The sequence below is a fragment of the Carassius auratus genome, chromosome 19 (assembly GCF_003368295.1).
Source record: "Carassius auratus strain Wakin chromosome 19, ASM336829v1, whole genome shotgun sequence".
In the NCBI taxonomy this organism is placed as follows: domain Eukaryota; kingdom Metazoa; phylum Chordata; class Actinopteri; order Cypriniformes; family Cyprinidae; genus Carassius; species Carassius auratus.
Window position 1 is genome coordinate 27,199,095 of NC_039261.1, and position 22,260 is coordinate 27,221,354.

Below are 22,260 nucleotides of genomic sequence, written 5' to 3' on the forward strand. Positions count from 1 at the left end.
TTCTACATATTATCACACATGAAGATTGAATGTCTGCAAAGAACATATTTTGATTATATTGTTTTGTTAGGAACATGTTGCAACATGTCACTGGGTAACATAATAATTAGTTTTGAGAGTGCTTGGAAATAGTTAACCAGTCTAAGAAACCTGTGCAAATCGCTATGTAAATATTAATCTGAACAGGTTAATATTTTTAAAAAAAAATTATACAAAGACGTTATTTATTTATTTCCATAGTGGTACAATTTAAAACAATATCAACCGACCTTTCATTGTGAGAAGCAGTTTATTTAAGTGTTAGGGTTAGGGTTGGGACCAATAACCCAGACAAATATTTTGCACTCAGCAAAAATAACAACACATTACTGAGATCTTAGGTAGCTAATAGTTTATAACACACTATAAAAATCCTTAGAGATGCTTAATAATTTAAAGGAACAATATTTTGAAGCGACAGACACCAGCGACCGTGTTTCCGTGTAACACCGGAAGTGGAAGGAATGTCATTTTACGGCAGGACAAACACGAGACTGTCATGTCTGGTACAATGATGCGGTCGGGCTAAAGTTGTGTTGTATGATAATTGTAAATAACAAAGATGACAGCACTGGCGTGTAGGTTCATTAAACTTACTGATGGTTTGCTCAGAATAGCGCCAGTAACCGTTTGTCGAGCTGGAGCAGCGCTGCAGAGGTATTTGCTGTTAAAAACGGAATATTAACGTCATAAAATAATGTAATCTTTAATTCAAGATCATGTAAATCTAACATAAATACAGCCAATCTTATTATTTAGGCGAATTATTCAGTAGCGTTACGTATAACAACTTTATGTAGTGTCACATTATCAACTTTTTTTCTTTATACGTGATATTTATGTAAAAAGCATGGCAGTTCCCATCATTCCTCTGTTTTCTGGGTCTTCAGCAGAGCTCCTGTCATTCAGTGTATAAGAAAGCATCGGACGAACACATGGTGGGATGAGCACCTCACTGAAGATAATGCTTCCTTTCTGAAGAAGGCCATTACCCAGGAATATAAACAACAGACCACAGACAAACTCAGCCCCCTCAAGGATGAGCCCTGGCCCAGACACGAGTGGGTGGAAGGTGGGTCACACCATCAGAACCATTTCCACTCCAGATCTACAAGAGGCAGCGTGCTTGTGCTCGTGATAACTACTTCAGTTTTAATGGTAGTACTGATTTGTAATCTGCATCTGCTCAGGGAGCCGGAGAGTCGGTCTTGTGGCTGTTAAACTCGGAATGATGCCTGTGTGGACCAAATCTGGAGAGAGACACGTAGTGACCATGCTACAGGTAAAGAGGATATAAGATCATCACTTTAATTCAGAGGTGGAGATGACAGCACTTTCATTTAAGCTGTGTATATATATATATATATATATATATATATATATATATATATATATATATATATATATATTTTAAAAACTGTAAATAAATTGAAAAATAAAAAGACAGTGTTGTGGATGCTGTGACTTATCCAAATTATCTCTGGCAGTCTTTAAATTCAGCTGAACTTTCATTGAGTTTATTTTGTTAGTTGTTCCTCTGAGGTTAATTCTCAAATTTCATTTTTAATTTGATTGGTAAATGGTGCATTTAAAATAATTTTATAAATTTTTTTTGTTTATTTTTATATTTAGATTTTTTTTATATAAATGTAGATTTTTATTTTTATTTTAGATTTTATTATTATTTTGTTAAAGAGTGATGCTTTGAAAATTGAAAATTGGAGTTGTTGGAGTGTTGATTATTACATTTTACGGAGTAATTAATTGGTCATTAAATAATCACATTTTGGTTTATTGGCTAAATTTAATTTTGGTAAAATATTTGATGCTAATATTGATGTATATCACTAATATTGAACTGTATTTTAAAACATTAATAAAAATAAAACTATATACACACACAGAGTGATTTATATATTTACATTTTAATTAATAAATTGATAGTCACTTCGAATGCCACATAATATTAATAATAATTTAAGAACAATATTGTGCTTCTTTAATGACATTGCCCAGTAGGGCATGTTTAACATGGGACTACTCTACATCTCACCACAGTCTCCAGATTGTACTGAATTGATGCATTAGTGATAAAGACATTTAATCTGGTCTGTTATATTGTGCTGCTGAGGTATGGAAACACAGTTAAACATAGTGTCCCTGAGCATGATACTTTTCCCTAGCTTGTTCAAGGAAGCTGGTCTTCCCATGGCATCTCAGTCAAATATGACATTAACAAACCCAAATCTCTCTCAGGTACAGGACTGTCATGTCGTGAAACATCTCTCCAGGGAAGAGTATGATGGGCGCACAGCGGCTCTGATTGTGGGTGGAAAAAACGTCTCTCCGTTTCATGTGAGTCTTTAATGTTTTTCAAATTAAGGCTTGTTCTTGTTCATGCACGTTTTCCCCCTCATAACGAACCCTTGTTTCTTCACCTTTCTGGCAGCCCTTGACCTCTCTGTGGTAGAACAGGATAATAGACTACAGCTTTACTGCTTCTTTGGAAAGGGAGTATAATAAGACCTGAAGAGCTCCTGGAGAGAAATTACTGAGCTCTCAGTAGATGTAGAGGTCACTTGTGTGTGTGTGTGCGTGCACACGTTTTCCAATCAAATTGGAAACCAGGATTTTTGTCCTTTGTACAACTTTTCTCATTGTATTTTTCTCTTGCTCCTCTGTCTGACTTGTCTTTCTCTATATGTGCTAGGACAAAAAGACTAGTGATAGATGTGAGAATGATAGAAGGGAGAATTTAAAAAAAAAAACATCTGAATTAAACTGTTCTATTGAGTTTGTAGTGGAAAAAAAAAACTTAGGTCAGTGTCCTATTTTTTTTCCTTTTTGGCAGTAAGCTGGTGCATACATTTGTGTGTCATCTTTCTATATTTGACAGCTGCCACAAAGTGCTGCTTGAAGTATAATTGTCAATTGTCCTGACCTTCAGTCTGAGCCTTCAGTCTCTCCAGAGCCAGTCAATCAACTCCCAAACCACAGCAGAGCAGTTTGGCTTTAATGTATTCTCCTTTTCTCCTTTTGTAGGATTATAGAAGTTAGTAAATCAATTGAAGTAACTGAAAGTAAATCTGTCTTTCTTACAGAGGCCAGAGGGATATTTAGAGGTTTTCAGGAATGCAGGAGTTCCTCCCAAACAGAAACTCACCACATTTTGTGTGTCAGACAACGCTGTCATCAAACCAGGTTACTGTCAGAAAAAGAATTAAGTCATTTCAGCTGTATCCCTTAAATTACATGTTTGAGTAAATAAAACCTTTTTGTTGTGTATGTGTGTATGTTTGTGCTTGTGTGTGTGTTTTATTTTTTTGTTTTTTCTTGTAATTAATTGTTTTTATTTGTATTTTTTTATTATTTATTAATTTATTTTTACTATTTTCTATATTGTTTTTCTTGTTGTTGTTTTTTATGTGCTTTCTTTCTGTGTTTTGTATTATTATTATTATTTTATATATTTTTTTAATGTAATTTTTTTGTCTAGGCACTCCTCTCTATGCAGCTCATTTTCGTCCAGGACAATATGTGGATGTTACAGCGAAAACGTGAGTCAAGTACATGTTTTAAAGTGAAAATATAAAAAATTATTTTAAATGAATACAAATGTATAATTTAAAAAATGATTACTGTGCTTTTCTTCATGTTAAATTCTTATATTCCAGCTTAATATGCAAAGACTACTAAAAATGTAATAACCCATTTGTAGGTTCATTCACATTTTAAACACAATGTTTCAAAATATTGCTCCTTGTTTAACCAGCCTGACATAACAACACTGGCTCAAACGATGGGTCTGGATTCTCCATCTGTTTGACCAGTGGAAGACAGGGAGTGTATAAATCTATCCTTATCTTTTTAATTTCTATTTAGTAACAGTAACCGTTTATGAAGTTTCACAATCTTATGAGTAAGCCTGCATCGTGCAGCCCTGCTTATGAGCTGAGAATTTAATCAACACTAGATAATATTCTTTCCCCTCATTCTGAGATTGGTTTTAAAACATTTTTTTTCTGACATAAATGGGATGAAGGGAGATGCATTTATTATGCTGACAAAAAGCTTGATTGACTGATATTTTGGTCATCAGAAGGGATGCATCCTACTGTCCCAAATGGGGGTGCCTAATATCATTCGTTCCTTTTATCTTTGTTGAAGGGCCTCATCTCTTCATCAAATAATGAATGTGTGAATCTAATGGAGTGAGTCCTTGGAATTCCCCTATAAGAATAATAGAAAAGGAATCATATTCTAAAATACTTTAAAGTGTGTGCATCTGTGCATTTTCAATAAATGTGCCACTTGTGTCGCCAAACTGAATTGCAAAAATAATGATTGTTTTCAAACAGGTTTCCTGAATGCCTACAATTGGTCAGACACATGGATTGCCCCACGTCAAACTCAAACCGCTGGTTGATCCAGTGTCAAACAAACAGAGCAATGATTTGATGGCGACACAGTATTTTGGGTGAATTTACAAATGACTGTTTGTCTCTGCATATTAAACTGTGATAAGAGAAAGTATTTTAACATTGAAAGAAATGAGACCCATCACCTTAAATGAAAAGAGCCTTGCTTCACAGAACTTCATAGAGTCATATCAGCCCTGTTTCACGCCCGACATCCCGCCTGTCTCCAGCTTCATCCAACTCTAATGTTGTTACACAGTGTATGATTATTTAATGTTCTGTTTACATCTTTGCTGTAATAAAGCTGTTTATTGATCTTTTTATTGTAGAATTGGCAAAGGTTTTCAGGGAGTGATGAAGCGCTGGGGGTTCAAAGGTCAGCCAGCTTCCCATGGACAAACTAAAACACACAGGAGGCCAGGCTCTCTGGGGCCCGGAGGGGTGAGTGTTGTCATTTCTATACTTATAGAGTATCACTTCATGCTAGTGGGCTTTGCAGTGTGATTCCTGTGGGGTTTTTCCAGAGATGCCTGATACATGTTTGTTCATATATAAACCGCACCAAATCAGAATATTAGAATGATTTCTGATGGATCATGTGTCACTAAAGACCATCCATATTTGAAATCATAAACTAAACATTTTGAACTGTAATAATATTTCACAGTTTTTATAATATTACTGTTTTTGTTTCGATTTTAACATTGAGTTTATAAAAACAAAAACAAAAATGATTTTAAACTTGAATAGTAGCATAGTAATTTCCTGTTTGATCCAGATTTAAAATTCTCCTACAGAGATGCTAGGAACTGATTGCATTTCTTCTCAGGAACACAGGATTTCCCCCACACTGTATATTTTCAGATATCGAAGCACTTTCCTCTCTGAGAGGTTTCACGTCAGTCGTTCTGGGTAGCTGGGACTGTCAGGAGAGTTTAGCGTGACCTCAGCATGCTCTGTGAATTGTTAATGAACGAGTAAAGTAACTTGTCTCCTTGCTCTCAGGACCCAGCAAAAGTTTTTAAAGGAAAAAAGATGCCAGGCAGGATGGGAAACATTTACGACACCACTCATGGCTTGAAGGTACACCTACCGAAATGCACAATCATTATGAAACCTGTATATAAATTAATAATTTATATACATATGTTACATATATACACATTTTCTGCTTATACTTCTGCTCTGCACTGCACTGTGCAGTTCACATCATGCTGCATTGCAGATATTGGGTGGCATAAACATTTTTTTGTTGTATATTTTGTGTAGTATGACAAGTACAAACTGAATTAATTTATTACACATCAAAATACACGGTAAGCTCAATTTCAAAGCTCAGCTCTACCTTAATATATCTAGGTCTCAGGAGACACCTACTGAAAAGTCACCCAGTGAGAAAAATCCTTTGTGAGTATTTGTAGTTTCACTAAGGTCTTTTCTCTGGCAGGTATGGAGGGTCAACACCAGGTATAACATCCTCTACGTCAACGGTTCTGTCCCGGGTCACCGCAACTGTCTTGTTAAGGTAAAACGCCTCGCACGCACTCACACAAACTCTGAAGTGTGCGAAGTCAAACGCACTTGTCCTCAGGTAGAATGTTTTTTTGAAGGTGAAGGATCTGCTTTTATCTTTTCTGCATATGTCTTCACTTTCAGCAGTGTTCAGCTAAAAAAAAGAGTTGCGTACTGTACTGTCCATGCAAGCACAAGCACTGACCTTGGCACACCAGGGCACACTCGTGCTGACTGATTCATCTTTATCAATGCGCAGAGTGTGTCTCTAGAGTGCATCAGTGAATCAATCACATGTGCTCAGCATTTCGTCTCGTAAAGTTTATTTACATTACACACTCAACCGAAAGTTAAACTCTCTCAAAGACTGACTTCATTCAAGAACAGATGACTTTATAATATCTAGTCGAGTGCATTTTTCTCCAGTTGTTTAAATGTAGTGCTTACATTTGCTCGATCAGGTCAGGGACTCGATTCTGCCCACTCGGTTGGAGAACAACAAGAACCCGCCGTTCCCCACGTTCTTTGCTGATGGAGATGAAGAGATCCCTGAAGACCTTTACGATCAGGACATGTTCCAGTTCGGGGAGCCCATGGCTGAATGAGCTTGTGACCCCACGATTCTTGCTCACGCTAGTAAAAGACATTGGGCTTGACGTGACCCTTGATCAGGGTCTTCCATCGAGTGGATTCAGCATTGCTGCGCTGAAAGACTTAAGTGTCAAGTAAACCCTTAAATGCAGGATCAGGTGGAGCGTAAAAGTCATACTTCTGGATTACAACTGAATCATTTCGAAGTCTCAAAAGCTTGTGTATTTAAACAATAAAACCTGTTTGATATCATTTCTGTGTTTATTTTCATATGCTGGAGCGATAATGCAATGCATTGAAGCATTAGGAGAGTAATTACTTTGTTACATATAAAATTAATATAAACTAAATCTATAGGATAAATGTAGAAGTAATACATATATGTATTATATAATATTTTATGTGTATGTCTATAGATCTGAAATTACTGAATACAATGTTGTTAATTTGATAAAATAAATTGTATTTGATGTATACAATTGTATTAAATTACATTTATAAAATAATGTAACAATTTTATTGTTTATATATTCATTTTAACATGAAATAATAATTACCTTAAATATTAATAATAAAATAACTAGAGGCACAGAGTTTGGAAAATAAAGAAAAAACAGGTAATTTTTTATTATGTATCTTGAAAAGACATGTCCCCAAAACATAAATGTGAGAAATCCACTCTCGTGGTATTTTTCTAAAACTCACCTGCTCAACTTATTGCTAAACATCATTAGTTTAACTTATTTTTTAATGTTTAAGTGGTCTCAGCATTCCTGGACTTATTTGACAATCTGCCTGATGGATGTAAAGTTGCAAATACATCAAGCTGACAGCAAAACTCTGTAAGGATACCCTGATGGGACACACTTTGCTGACCTCCGTGCATTAGAGAAGAGAGCTGGAGGAGGAGGTGGAGACGGAAGGATGAATAGATGCTGACAATGGTTGACATTTCTCCCTCTCTCTCTAAGTGAGGGGAATAAATCAAGGCATTAATGTTGCATGAGTTAAAGCTCACTGAATGATGAAGAACGTGAGTGTGTGTGTGGATGGAGTGGCTACATTAGAGTCCAAAGCCCTCAAGCCCTGCTTTTACACACAGACTTACCACACTGAAGAAAGGTCACATAAACACTTTGTATGTACTTTGTATGGCGTCTTCTCTCCTTCCTATTCATCTTTTGCCTCATAGTAATAACAATTTGTCCTGAAGTGAAGTGTGTTTTCCATTAAATTACATGTATCGCTTAAATGCAGGGTCATCTCATGAATGTCCCTAGTTTACCTGAAACCTGAACCTATATGTAGGATGGTAATTATTATTATCCTTAGTTTTATAAAATATTAAATACGATCACCAAAATTAATGTAATGCATGAGACACAGCCACTGCATTTCACGTGGTAAATAAAACAGTGGAAACCTCAGCTGCCAGTTCACTGTAATTTCAACAACATTTCAACCGTTTCAAAGTCATTAGCCCTGGAGTGTCTGAGGGCAACAGTTGTGCTTTTTAAAGTTAACAAGCTCTGCGAGTCTCATGCATAATAACAGAGCTGTCACATATTGTGTTCATGTATTATTCAGTCAGAAAACCTTCTTCTGCCGACAGTTTGCACTACAGTTTGCAGACACTACATTGCCGTGCACACTGTGCATTAGCCTACATTTTAGTCCTAATTTCTTCCCTTTTGCTCTGTTGTTAGTTTTCCCCATCAAAATTCACAACTTTCAGCATGGATTTCTTAGACAACTAAATGGCCAACATGCACATCTTTTCTATTTATAACATTTTGTGTTTTATAAAATGTGACACACATAATGACGCTGATTTGTTCAACCAGTCAGAAAGACTATATGTGTGCTTTACCATTTCGAGGGTCTTGATGCCAAACTGCTCTTACAAAGCGGTGGATCAAGATTTAACCCATATAAATCCTCACAAACCCACATAAACACGTGTCAGATGCCTGACCTAGTAATGTTTTCGGGCTGTCTGCACACATGCATAATGCAAAGAGTTTTTTTAATCTCAGTAGGCTACCATCGTCGCATGAGTGAACTCCCTGATGTCAGCACTGCACTAAAGACTGTCTTATCAAGCTTAAGAGACACTCGCTTGTACTCACACACACGTGTGCAACCAAACACATTGTTTAACCACTGATTTTCTGGCTCTACCCCCCAACCATGGCACATCTGTGGCCTCGCAAAGTGTGTAGCGGCGTGTGTGTGTGTGTGTGTGTGTGTACCCCAGTGAAAGCGTAGTCTTGCCTATCTAAAAAATCTAAACCTCTGAACACACACACATCCTGTCCCTCCAGATTTCCGCCCCCAAATTGCTCTTGATCACTCCACTGAACCTCACAGTCAGCAGTCACACCCCCTCCTGTAACCACACCTGCTTAGCACAGCAACCCTCATCTACAAACACACACACACACACCTACTGTATGCCAAATGTGGATGAGAGACATACAAACCAAGGAGGCACACTTGTGTCCATGTCAGTAAGATTGCTGTGGAGCTCATCATTGGCACAAGATGGCACATTAAGGGATAGTTGGTGAAGGGATAGTTCACCCAAAATCAAAATCCTGTCAAGTACTCACCCTCATGATCTTCCAAACCTGTCCAAAAAGTTCATTTCTTCTCTGGAATAAATTTTGAAGCCATTTTCAGTTGTTTTTTGACCATATAATAAAAAGTCAGTGGGTCCAAAGCAACATCAGATACTATTTACTTTCATTGTATCAAACAACAACAAACATTTTATTATTGTGTGTTTGTTATTATTATTATTATAAGTGTTTGGAGGTAAAATAAATCTTATAATAATGCTTTTTTTTTTTTAGCTTGTAAGCGTTAAATTGATCAAAAGAGACAGTGAAGAGATTTATCTTGCAAAAGATCTCTTTTTCAAACAAATTTTATGTAATGTTATGTCATATTTCTATAATATGATGATAAGAAATGTTTATTGAGCACCAAATCCTCCAGAATTATTTCTGAAGGATCATGTGACACTGAAGACAGGAGTAATGGGTTCTGAAAATTCAAGATTTGTATATATATTGAAATAGAAAACAGATATTTTAAATGGTAAAACATAAGAGACTTCTTTCAAAAACAGAAAAATTGTACTGACCCCAAACAAGTGTCTTAATTTAAACTCTTCTCACTAATTTGTACTAATTTATGATCAGAATATTTGTTTAAATACTTGAAGTTATTTTTATAATGGATGGTTTGGAGTAGACGTTGAAATAAAGCAGCCAGCAAGTGTCCTTTTGAGTTGTATTTCCTACTAATAAAATAAATTTTCTGTTGTTTTACTCTTGAATGTTTCTTGTGACCTCCTAGGGGTCCCTGGATCTAAATGACTTGAGTTAATTCATTCATATTAAATTATATATTTTAATAAAATCCAGTAAATGTGTTACCTAACGATGAACATATTAAGTTACCCTGCAATCTCATCTGAAGTATGTTCACTGTGTGAAGAAGAAGGTGACCTTTGCAAGCAGCTTCTCTGGAGCTGACCTGGTCGTGGTTTGTGTTGTGCTAATTTCAATGTTGTGTTAATTTTGTTGTTGTGGCTTGTTTCTGTGTGTTGTGCTTATTTTGTTTTTGTGGCTTGTTTTTATTGTGTTGTTCTAATTTAATTGTGTTTTGCTTGTTTCTGTGTGTTGTGTTAATTTCAATGTGTTGTGCTTATTTTGTTTCTGTGGCTTGTTTCTGTGTGTTGTGCTAATTCTGTTGTGTGGTGAAGATTTTGTTGTCTTGTGGAGATTTTATTGTGCACTACTGGGCCACTGTACAATTTGCATAGCAAACCAAAATCCAGATATAACTAAACAACAGTTTACAGAAGGAAAGAAAGATCTGGAAGGAATGGAGGGGGTTTAATCCAGCGCTGCCTGCCACCTCAAACCAGGAGAAGCCCTGTGGCCCATGCTTTCTGTGTTACCCAGCATGCACTGCTCACTGCTTTGGCACATTATCATCTTTAAATATTAACGAATGTGTTTGCCGTGACAAACCAGCAGATATTACAATGCACAATCAACCAATCATCACGAGCGCAGAATGCCACACCACCATGCCAGATATCTTTTGATCTTTTCCCTCCATCATTATCGCCATGACAACACTCATGACCTCAGGTTTTCCATTATCCTCTTCTGTGGCCATTAAACACACACTCAAACTTTCTTGCCTTGTAAACCCATTCAAATCTTTTATTTTCCTCTCTCATTCTCTCTTTAAATTTATCATCTATTCAAGCCACTCTAATTCTAGGAACTCTGATTCAGTTCAGTAAACTCCAATTAAAGTCTCCAAGTGTTGAGTCCATGAGAGACCAGGTGTCACCATGGTTACGGCAGAGAGACTGCTGGCTGTCAGTCATTGGTTAGTCAGAGGCAGGACCCAGCTGGATTTATGAGTGATGAGATATAAAATATTAACATCTTATTAATTATTGGCAAATGATTTCAACTCATTAAAATAGATACACTTTTTTTGGACTGTCACCTCTAAGCGTCTGAATATTTTACATTAAATATCCCTTGGTATTTCTAATTGTGAAGTGATCTTTTCGCTTATGTCATTTGTATTAAAGGTCTGATTTCAAGAGGCTTGCATCATTTAAACAGTCTTTATATTAGTTTTGTTTTACAAATGGATGTCATTCTTGCCTTTACAAAAACTAAAAATACAAGCCACGGTAGACATAAAACAAGATATTATATTAGTAATATTATATTTACTATTATAGTTTGTATGAATATTTTGAACTAGTCTTTTATACTTTCAGTTTTAGTACTGATTTAGTAAGTTTTTAGTAATGTCATTTTTTTAATCATTTTTATTAGATCTAGTTTATTAAATATTACTATTTCGTTCTTTTTCAGATTTATTTTTTTCTTTATTTTATTTCCATTTAGTGATTGTAGAAATGTTATCTAACTTAAGTTATTGATCTTACATTTAGATGTTATCTCAGCTTTCTGTCTTAATAAATATGTAACAAATAAATAATAATAATCGTTTTAGTTTTACTTAATGATAATAATGCTGGAACAAAAAGTTATAGGCAATCAAAATAAAATAAATTTATCATCATAAATGTAGGACAGAAAGGAGTGCTGATGGACTAGTCATGTCTCATAGACAGGAGATGTAAATTACTGTAGTTATGAATATATCATAAATAGTTACACTCTAAAGTGAAAGTATATTTATCCAGTTTCGATTTGTTATATCTCTCTTGCAATTACTTACACTCGGATGCATCTCTCTCCATTCTGTGCAGAAGTCATTGCCTCTTTGATTAAGAGTTTATTATGTTCCCATAATTCCTGGGTAAATGTCATGGCGCTGCATGCAGACAGATTAGCACCCCACCCTGCAGAAGAGGGAGGAAAGGAGACTTCACACTCAGAAAAGACTGTGGGATGTTAAACAATCGATACAGAGTGCCAGTGCTCTAGACACCTCTGGAGAAACAAGGACTTGAAGAGTGAGACACCTTGTTCTCCAAACAGATCTTCCAGATGCATCGTGTGTGACATTGCTACATGATTAATTTTCAGGTCCAAGCATCAGTAAACTTCAAAGAAGATCAGTTCTTTAACATATCAACACTTACTGAAAGCTCCAAATTCTCCAGTAGCAAATTAAAAAAAATAATAATAATAATAATAATAATTAAGTAAATGTACAAAATGAAATATAAATTAAAGATATTTTATACAAATTAAAAAGTATGTTTAAAAAACAAATAATAAATGTGTAACCTGCCTTAAGGTTAGATCTTCTTCTTTTATAGCCTAACCACTGACATCCCCAATAAAGTCCCCATCTGGTAAAGTATATCTGCTATATAAACCATCTATCGCACAAGCTTAAATATAAGGTACACTCACATGTACCAAGTGACAATTCTCTACTCTGAAAATAAGTCATTTAGCAGCTGTAAGGGGAAAGACTCAGGACAAAAGATCTGAGCAACAAAGGCCCAGGACCAGCCATGTGTAAGGAAGCTATTAAAAGTATGTGTGATAGAGAGAGTCATGATTCCCTATGGCCTTGCTTTCTCTGTGTACTGCTGCATTATGTGTGTATCTTGAGCTATGGAGCTCTGATCACAACGTCTTTATCTACAGGAGAGATGAACATATAGACCTATAGAGGAAAGGAAGGGAATATTTCCTATGGTCTACCTTTTAAATTCGACACTTAAAGCATTTTTAGCTAACATTTTTAAATATCTTTCTACCAGCTTTTATCGAAAGATCAGTATTTGGGAGTACAGTTATATCGACAGCAGACAACGTACAGTATATTAAACAAAAACATTCTTAATGTTCTAGGCTATTTGTCGTCTTGTTTTCATTGTGAGGGGTTTCTTAACTTCATAAAGCGCTGTTATGGTTAATAATAATTCAGCCTTATCACACACACACACACACACACACACACACACACACAAAAACCTGACGAAAACTGACGCACTGCTGACTCCTAGTGGACACAAATCACGAGTGGTCATAAACCCCGAGACAGACTTTGTTTTAAAACAAGGTTTATATAATTTGATGTAGATTGTATAACGCTGATGTAAGTTAGGATGTTCGTTTTTAAAGTAAGTTTTGTTTTAGTTAGTCATGTGATGCTTAAGTGTGACGTCAGGATGATTGACAGCTGAGATTGACAGCTTCTTTGAGCGAACTGAAGCGCCAACGGACTTTTTCGGGATCTTCAGAAAGAGAATGGAAGTTGTACCTTATTTTAACACAAGCCTCGTATACGAAAAATAGTCAGGCTAATTTAAAAAAGGGTCAGATGTTTGTGTTTGCGATTGATTCTCTGCGGGAGTGTGTGCGGGACGTGGTTCCACTTCCCTCTCTACCGAAGTTACAAGCCCAAGAGGCGAAAGTCTGTAGTGATATAGCAAGTGTTATCAACCAATTTAGTAACAAACAAAGTAATAAAGATAATCTTTAAAACGCTTACGTATGACGACGTACCTATGGTGACGTATTTCCGGTGGCGTATTTGTTGTTGTGAGGAAGAGTCAAAGGTAGAGTCAGGCAGATCGGGACATCAAGTTTTCTTAGCAAATCGAGACATAAATAGCTTCACCTTTTCGGAGATTTAAAAACAGTTTGTATGAAAACGTTGAAAACGTGTGTTAAGCTGAAACAGTAGTAACTTACTTCGCAGTGGCAAAATGGAGGCCGTTCCCAGGATGCCAATGATTTGGCTGGAGCTGAAGGAAGCGGGAGAGTTTCAGTTCAGTCCCACCGTCAGACAGGTGAGATCCAGCCTGTTACACAACACCGATACATGTTACACTTCCTGTTATGTACTACCCCTTTAGCTCTGAAATCTTTAAAATTGGTAGTTTGTCTGTGTTTTGATTTAAGGAAGTGTTTCTGTAACGTACAAGTTTACAAAAGGTTAACAGGGTGGAATGATTTAAAAACAACAACTCTAAAACGTTTAGCAGTTAAGACAGAATTCTCAACAAAACATGTTTGGTTTTAAATATCTTGCCTAATTAAATCATAAGGAAACTTATGGAATATTGCGCAATAACTGTCCGCGCTTTAAGTGTGTAATATGATTTATCTTTAAAGAGGTCAGTTAATCTTTCCTGTATAATACTGCATAACAAGAATGACTCAGATCTGTCGTGACGTCTTTTGCAAATAGCAGACATTTTTAACACGTTTTCAAATTGCTTTTTTTTCTTAAAGGACCTTTCAGTTACAGTTATTTCGAAATGGATAATTTTTTTTCTGATGGTATTTGTGCTTGTAAGCTTATGGTTTGTGCAACCTGGTCATTTGAAAACCAAATGACTTCCCTCACATTTGCTAGCCTTATTTTTACACATCTGCATTGAGCCAACACTAGGATGTTAGTGATGTTTTATACTGTATATTAAGCGAACTTTTCACTCTCTTTTGTCCTAGTACATTCAAATAAACTATGGTGAGAACCCAGAGAACTACAGTGAGGCACTCAAGAGGCTGGAGCAACTCAGGCAGGTTGGTCAGTGGCGTGTTCAGTGGGATTGTGGGAAATGTAGTTGCACACTGTGGCATATCATTGCATTTACCAAGCAATTTAAAAAGGTTGCTGAAGATCTGATAATATCTCTCATTCTCAGACCGTGGTAAACATCCCGAGGGATTTTGAGGGCTGCAACACTCTTAGAAAATACTGCGGTCAGCTGCACTTTCTGCAGAGTCGTGTTCCAATGGATAATGGCCAGGAGGCTGCAGTGCCTGTGACATGGTAAAACCTTGCTTGTTTTGATATGAGACCATACTTGCTACTGTCGATATGCTAGATGTCTGGTGGACATGTCATTATAGCTTTCCTGCTTTAATTCTGTTTGCAGGATTGATGGCTTTTCAGGGAGGAATGTCACACATGAGGATATTAATTATGAACAGGCTTGTGTTCTTTATAACCTGGGTGAGTTAAATGCAACCAAAGCATTAGCACAAAAATAATCATTACTTTTTTTGCACATTATCTCATAAACAATCCCTCTACTGCATTTTAGGTGCATTGCACTCGCTGCTGGGAACTGTGGATAACCGCCTATCTGAAGAGGTACACATTTACACATACACATTTACACTGCCACATTTGCAATTAGGAAATGAACAGGCAGATAGAGCTGCTAAAGCACTTACGTTGGAAATGACAAAATTTCAAATTTCAGCATCTAATGTTAAACCAATTCTGAATTATATTTTTGTCAAAATTGGCGAGTGGAATAAATGTATCCAAAACAAGTTACGGTATATGAATTCAGTCAATTACAACCTAAGATCTATACATTGGTTTGTTATATTTACTGAAAGGAGAAAAATTGCCTTTGTGATTATACTAAGTCTCCCTTGGTGGTAAAACAAATATTATTAGAATGTTCTGCAATTGAATGATTGTATATAATCTAAATCTATACATAGTTTTATTCGTTATTTACTTTTGTTTCTTTGTATAAAAAAAAAAAAAAAAAAAAAATATATATATATATATATATATATATATATATTGCAAATGTATTGTATATTTTTTATTAAATTATTTGGCCATGAATATAACTTTTAATGCTGATATGTCATAAAATATTTGACAGATCAATAAATCAACAATTAGGAAACACTGAATAAACAAAATATATGTAATTGATATTTCTCAAGCTAACCTTTTATTCCTTGTGTTAAGGGCATGAAAGTGTCCTGTACACATTTCCAGTGTTCTGCCGGGGCTTTTACTCACCTCAGAGACCAGTTTAATCACAGCTACAGCTCTGACATGAGCAAACAGGCACTCTCGGTCAACATCAGCCTCATGCTGGTAAATGCAAAGCCTTCCACACAAATACTGCATTTTAATTTCCAACTTACCTGATTTGAACAACCTCTTTAACCTTTATATATTTCTCTCTGAAGGCACAAGCTCAAGAATGTCTCCTGGAGAAAACCTTACTAGACAACAGAAAGAGTCATTTAATAGCAAAGATTTGTGCTCAGGTAAGAAGTTCTTTACATAAACTCAACAGCAGGTCTTTGCTTTATAGAGCTCTTGTCACTCACTCGCCACTATCAACATTCAACACTAATGTAATGTCTTACTGCAGGTGTGTGATTATTATAAGGATTGTCTGAGGGTGCTGGATAATTCTGAATGTGTGCCAGGAAGGATTCAGAAAGAGTGGAGAAAGCTCGTCAACATGAAGATCAGCTACTTCAGTGCCATCACACATGTGAGACCTCTACACTCACCATATATCAATGCATTTTCATAAACTTGTTGGTTATTTTCATAAACAATATATCATTTTATTGTCATTAGTTACATATGGGAAAGCAGTCAGAGGAACAGCAGAAACATGGAGAAGCAGTAAGTACATGCTTGTGTGTGTTGAACATGTTTTACTTGTACATAATGTTTTGACACAATTGAATGTGCACCAAGTAATAGTTTCACTGGGCGATATATGACTTTATACAATCATCACTTGGTGCACTTTTAAAAAGAGGTCTTCAGCGTCATCTCTGCAGAATATGAGGGTGATATTCTCTGATGACATTGTGAGGCCACCTGTTGTTTCTCCATAGGTCGCTTACTTTCAGTCATCCCTGGACAAACTTAATGAGGCAATTAAGCATAGTAAGGTAAAGATTCTCAAACACATGTACACGGACACACTCAACCTATTTCTTTATTGAGCATGTTTACATGTTTATTCATTAAACTTTTCAGGGCCAACCGGAATCTGTACAAGAAGCTTTGAAATTCACAATGGATGTGATTGGTGGAAAGTAAGACTTTGAATGTAATATTATTGTTGTTGTTATGTGTTTTAATCTGGAGATAATTTTCACTGTACTTTCTGTCTTTTTCAGATATAACTCCGCTAAGAAAGACAATGACTTTATTTACCACGAGTCTGTGCCTGGTCTGGACACATTGGCTGCAGTAAAAGGTATACTAACAGCTCTAATATTTTTTAAAACTATAACAAATTATTATTAGGATAAATTATAATAAATATAAAAGTCATTATTTTGTACTCTTTTGGTACTCTTATGTCATCTGCCATGCAGGTGCATCATTGGTGAAACCCCTGCCTATAAACCTAACTGATCAAAGTGTCACTGGTCCTGACCTCTTCTCGAAACTTGTACCCATGGCAACTCATGAGGCCTCGTCTCTGTACAGGTCAGCTGGTGCATCAGTAACATGCTTTACTTAAGCTATTTTAATGTTTAAAGTCTATGTGGAAAGTGTGTGTAACTGTTATGTCTTTTTCTTCCCTTTTTCTCTCTCTTAGTGAGGAGAAGGCAAGGTTACTTAGGGACATTGTGGCTAAAATAGAGGATAAAAACCAAATCCTTGAGTAAGTTACTCAAAAACAAATACTCACCCTTAAAACAAAGTATTTCAGATTTCCTGGAATGATGAGCAAATAATGATAGAATTTCCTATTTTTGGTGAACTAACCCCTAAGCAAATCTACCATGTGTATCTATAGGCTTATACAGTAGCTGAAATGTTTTCCTCTTTTCTATCGTGCTCTGTGCAGGAAATTTATGGAGTCTTTAAGCAGTGACTCTGTGTATAAAATAGACATATTCAAATCTCTGCCTGACGCTCTGTTGGAAAAATGTGCATTTCTCAGTGTACGACCAGACACTGTCAAGAACCTGGTTCAGGCCATGCAAGGTGAGAGTGAACACACACACACACACACACACACACACACTTAAAATTAGTACAAACTCATGAATATTGTGATAAATGTACATTCTGACATTTTGCAGTAATTTCTTTTTTTTAATCAGTCAGTTCAATAATAAAACAACATCTGAACGAATACCCAACAAATTCCTATTATCTACTATTGTTGTTTGATTTTCTTTTTGGATGGATTTGATCATATCCAATTATGTGTGTGTTGCAGCACTATCTAATGTATACACCGATGTGGGTTCATCTCTGGATGAGGTCCGTAGTGCACTTGAGGAAGATGAGGCTGGGGAGAAGAGTTTGATGGAGGTAGTGGGGCAGAAGGGATTGCCGACAAGGCCTGCAGTCTTTCAGGATATACAAAAAGAGTTGAAGAAATATGAAGATGCTCATCAGACAGCCAGCAACACTAACACCGAGCTCCACAAAGCCATGAACCAGCACATACCAAACCTTCGTCTGTTACAGGGATCTATCGAGGAACTCAGAAAGAGCCTGCCCCAGCCAGAACTTAGTCAAGGTAGAAGTGTTTCCTGTGTTATGCACATGTGCACTTATGCATTTCGAAGAAGGAAAGATAAAGTTATCTGTTTGAATTCATTCAAAAGTTGTTAAATTCTTTACTTTCCTCTAAGATGAAATGTCATCCCTGCAAAAGATGAAGAGTATTCTTGGCAAAGTTGATGAAATGCGAAAACAGAGGATCTCATTGGAGAGCCAGCTTCGTGACCTTATTCATAAAGATGACATCACTGGAGTCCTTGTAACCACAGATCGTGCCGAGTTCAAGGTTAATGACCAACTGAAACTGTTCAAAATGATTTGAAAGCAGAGCAGCACAGAGATAAATAAAAAGAAGTACAAATGACATGCAACAATTTAAAAGTTTGATAATCTCTTTCCTTCTCCTGTTTCAGACATTGTTTGCGGAGCAGTTGAAGAAATATGATCAGCTGAAGGGATATATAGAACAAAACTTGGTTGCCCAGGATAACATCCTGAAAGCCCTAACAGAAGCCAATGTCCAGTACGCCCCTGTCCGCAAGACACTCACCCTCACAGAGCAGCAGTATGTTTTTGTCTCTGAATTGGATTTCAAATGTTAGTATCTGTTTCTGTGGCATTGCATTTAATCCTCATTTTGTCCTGAAGATGGAACAGCACTGTGCAGGCCTTGATTGCCTCATTTGAGGCATATGAGGACTTGATGAAGAAGGCTGAGGAGGGAAAAGACTTTTACCAGGATATGGACAAGAAGACCTCTGCCCTGTTGGACAAAACAAAGTCCTATTGCCAAACCAGAGAGGGAGAGCGAGTTGCCTTGCTGGAAAAGTAAGTTATCTTGGGTGGAAGGATATGATATTTTGAATAAATTTTGTATGCGAATATGTGAGTAAATCATCATTGTACGTAGTCTCTGTTTGTTTTGCGTCTGTAACCTTTTTATCAGCTCAAATCATTAACTAGTAGACTATTACAATTCTATACTCAAGGTATTTCATGTCAGATTTCTATTCACTTTTCTCACCATATGCTTGTCTGATGTACTATCTCCAGGGAGATTGGAAAAGCACCGCCTCCTAGACCTGCCGCCCGAAAGCCTGTGGCCGTTGTTGGTCATCGATCTGTCCCTTCCAGTCTTGAGTCTGTAGGTCCTTCTGTTCCTTTTAAAGATCTCCCACAAGAATTACGAAGTCTCCCTCCAAATCAGAATTTGCCTCGATTTCCAGTAGTTTCCAATCCTATTCCTCATGGTGCAACTCCTGTTAGCTGGCCACAAGGGGCAAACCCTTTTCCACCAAATCAGTTTCCTAACATGCAGTTTCCTAATACAGATCCAAAGCTCATGCAACAGTTTGCCCACCATATTCCACAGGTTCCTTATGGCCAGCCCTCTGCACCCCAGCAAATCCCTGGGTCGCCACAGCAGTTCCAGGTAAGACCAGCTGGAGGCATCGCACCTGTCCATCCACAGGTTAACCAATCGACCACCCCACAGGTACCTTCTCATGGGTACAATCCAGCTCTCTGGCAGCAAGGTGGGCATACTGCTGTTACAGGGGGTTATTCTGTGCCTCCACAAATGGGACAGATTCCCCAAAATAACATTAGGCCTGGTTTACCAGGACAACCGCAAGTATCCTTACCAAACTCTCTAGGGCAGCAGATGCCGACTGGCATGCATCAGTCTTCCTCTGTCCAGCAGATCATACAGGGAGCACCATCCCAAAACTTTACCACCCAGCCTAGACAAAGCATCCCCTCAACCACACCAAGTGCATTTCCTGGGCAAATCTTTCCACCCTTTCCACCTGGTCAAGTCCAGCCTCCAATGCCTGGCCAATCACAGCAACCGTCTGGCCTTCCCTCAGGTTACCGGCCAGCATTACATCCACATACCCAACCCCAGCTTGGTCCACCAGGCCAACAGACAATGTCCCATCCTCAGGGAGCCCTCATTCAAGGGCAAGTTCAGCCTCAGTCCACTCTTTCCAATCAGTTCCACCCCGGACAACTTCCACAAAACAGGCCTCAGTCTTATATGGGTTATGCCCCCACATCTTTCCCATCATCACAACCACAACAAATTCCTGCACCCCACCAAGTACATGCAGGGTCTCATGTCTTACCACAGGCACCCTTGAGCCAAAATGTCCCCCGTCCACTCAGTCAACTCCAAATGCAACCAGGAGCTATTCCTCCACAAAGTAATGTGTGGCCACACATGGGCCAACAACCTAACGGCCAACAGACCATTCCATCCCAATATAACACCATTTTTAATAGACCCGGGGGACAGCCCATGTGCATGCCTGGTCAAAGCCAAATACTTGGCCCTCAAAATGTGGCTTACTCCTCATCAGGACAAGCAGTTGCCCCAGTAATGGACATTCCTGTTCCACCTTCACTTGGCAGCACCCTCATACCGACTCCATCACCTGTTCAGGTTTCCACATCAAATGCTGCACCACCAAGTTCTGACTCCACTGCTATTCTGGATTCTCTCCAGAACAAGGTGGATAATCTCAGCATTCAGTCCTAAACTAATTCCCATGAAAACAAGTTAAACAACTGTGCATACACAGTCAATGGTAGTCAGGATACCATGCAGATCACAAACAAAAATGACGACCTTCCACAGGGGGTGCCAAAAAAATGACGATCTTGGTGATTTGGATGCTTTATGGTCACAACACAAAATCTAATGCCTGAATACACACTAATACTTGCCTTTTGGACAGTACTAACACAAAATTGTGCTTTACTCTCTGTACCTATAATTACACCGTATGACTTAGCAAATGTACCATAACCAAATAGAAAACTGCTTTTGCACTGTAATTCTATGCAATCTTCTAATATTGTCTATTTTCACTCTATGAATTTCTATTCCTAAATAGCACTTTAGTTTGCACTGTAATGAGAATGATGGTGACAACGATGATGATTATGATGACGAGGAAGAGTTGACTATGGTTGTTTCTCTGTTAGGATGTATTTTCTACTATTTCAGAAATATTGTGACACAAAAGCTATTCTAGTTCTTACATCTTTTAGCGCTGTATACACTGTAACACAATTTTAATAATAAAAAAGCTGCATAAATTTCCCAATTAAACTAGTTGAAAATTCAAAGTGTGTTTACATGTCTACCTTTATAAAGAGTTTTGTTATCAGCACTACACACCTGGATATGCAGTTGTTCACATAAAGCTTGGTCAAAATGTATATGGAATATCTGGGAACATTCAGGTACATAGTGTACTTGGGGTTTGTTCCCTAAGTCACATCAGTGTTTATTTTTTTTTAAGTCCCTACTATGATAAGTAAATTTTTACTCGTCTTAAGTGTTCTCTCCAGCAGATTGCCTATGCAAGTTTTGCCTTATGAATTCATATTAATATACCACACAAAATATAACCAATATAACAGATTATAGTGTATCATACGATAAACATGCTGTTAAAAGCACCACTGCCCTAATATGGCCATATGATGGCAGTGTGTGGTTGTGTTCTATTTTAGGGTTGTCTAATTATGAGCATGTCCTCCTTTCTGCATGGGTCTCGATTAAATCAATATGCTTCATTTGCTTCAGGCACAAAGGACCACAGAATTACTACACATGCATCTTGCAGTAAATGTCTGCAAATAATAAAACAGATGCGCATGCTGAGTGAGGACTTTTGGAGAGACTTCAAGTCGTTACACATTTTTCCTCTCTCTCTCAAACACGTCACAGAGATGATGATTAGGAGAAGAGGTCAGGAAGTGCACCCTGTGTAATGGGTAGTGACTGGAATGTAGTATTGAACAATATTGATGCATCTTGTTGCATGTAAACATGAAAATGGATAACACAATACATGTTTGTTGCTAGTCAGAAATCTTTATGTCTTAGTAGTGAGCTCAAGAG

The 22,260-nt window shown here is 37.2% G+C and overlaps 2 protein-coding genes and 1 long non-coding RNA gene across 5 annotated transcripts; 2 read left to right on the forward strand and 1 right to left on the reverse strand.

The window, feature by feature from the left end:
• The first annotated feature begins 477 nt into the window (after positions 1 to 477).
• Positions 478 to 6,812, forward strand: LOC113120044 (39S ribosomal protein L3, mitochondrial-like). 2 transcript variants are annotated; one of them, XM_026289876.1, is made up of 10 exons: positions 478 to 696; positions 930 to 1,111; positions 1,230 to 1,321; positions 2,296 to 2,394; positions 3,141 to 3,240; positions 3,536 to 3,596; positions 4,787 to 4,898; positions 5,463 to 5,540; positions 5,905 to 5,982; positions 6,431 to 6,812. In XM_026289876.1, exons 1-10 carry the CDS (start codon positions 602 to 604, stop codon positions 6,572 to 6,574), a joined length of 1,041 nt encoding a protein of 346 aa, XP_026145661.1. In that variant the 5' UTR covers positions 478 to 601; the 3' UTR covers positions 6,575 to 6,812. The 2 variants fall into 2 exon arrangements, with proteins under 2 accessions (XP_026145661.1, XP_026145662.1); XM_026289877.1 differs by having other exon boundaries at positions 480 to 696; positions 933 to 1,111; positions 6,431 to 6,804.
• A 3,425-nt stretch (positions 6,813 to 10,237) lies between these two features.
• On the reverse strand, positions 10,238 to 13,871 carry LOC113120047 (uncharacterized). 2 transcript variants are annotated; one of them, XR_003294545.1, is made up of 3 exons: positions 13,784 to 13,871; positions 11,847 to 11,970; positions 10,238 to 10,995 (listed from the first exon to the last, which is right to left on the reverse strand). It is a non-coding gene; the product is annotated as an uncharacterized LOC113120047 (long non-coding RNA). The 2 variants fall into 2 exon arrangements; XR_003294544.1 differs by lacking the exon at positions 13,784 to 13,871 and adding an exon at positions 13,595 to 13,699.
• On the forward strand, positions 13,296 to 21,479 carry ptpn23b (protein tyrosine phosphatase, non-receptor type 23, b). The gene is made up of 20 exons (XM_026289878.1): positions 13,296 to 13,881; positions 14,546 to 14,620; positions 14,743 to 14,870; positions 14,977 to 15,053; positions 15,145 to 15,194; positions 15,816 to 15,947; positions 16,043 to 16,123; positions 16,231 to 16,356; positions 16,446 to 16,493; positions 16,712 to 16,768; positions 16,857 to 16,915; positions 17,000 to 17,079; positions 17,201 to 17,315; positions 17,428 to 17,493; positions 17,680 to 17,819; positions 18,058 to 18,363; positions 18,479 to 18,633; positions 18,761 to 18,912; positions 18,996 to 19,175; positions 19,401 to 21,479. The coding sequence occupies exons 1-20, from the start codon at positions 13,798 to 13,800 to the stop codon at positions 20,884 to 20,886; spliced, it is 3,597 nt and encodes a 1,198-aa protein (XP_026145663.1). The 5' UTR covers positions 13,296 to 13,797; the 3' UTR covers positions 20,887 to 21,479.
• Positions 21,480 to 22,260: the final 781 nt, after the last annotated feature.

What these genes read in the sequence shown, in the direction of transcription:
- LOC113120044 (XM_026289876.1), top strand. Translation starts at nt 602, where the DNA reads ATGACAGCACTGGCGTGTAGGTTCATTAAACTTACTGATGGTTTGCTC. An exon ending in AAAACGTCTCTCCGTTTCAT is followed by an intron (nt 2,395 to 3,140) that starts GTGAGTCTTTAA and finishes TCTTTCTTACAG; the next exon opens with AGGCCAGAGGGATATTTAGA. An exon ending in CAACGCTGTCATCAAACCAG is followed by an intron (nt 3,241 to 3,535) that starts GTTACTGTCAGA and finishes TTTTTTGTCTAG; the next exon opens with GCACTCCTCTCTATGCAGCT.
- ptpn23b (XM_026289878.1), top strand. Translation starts at nt 13,798, where the DNA reads ATGGAGGCCGTTCCCAGGATGCCAATGATTTGGCTGGAGCTGAAGGAA. An exon ending in TCAGTCCCACCGTCAGACAG is followed by an intron (nt 13,882 to 14,545) that starts GTGAGATCCAGC and finishes CTTTTGTCCTAG; the next exon opens with TACATTCAAATAAACTATGG. An exon ending in ATAACCGCCTATCTGAAGAG is followed by an intron (nt 15,195 to 15,815) that starts GTACACATTTAC and finishes CCTTGTGTTAAG; the next exon opens with GGCATGAAAGTGTCCTGTAC.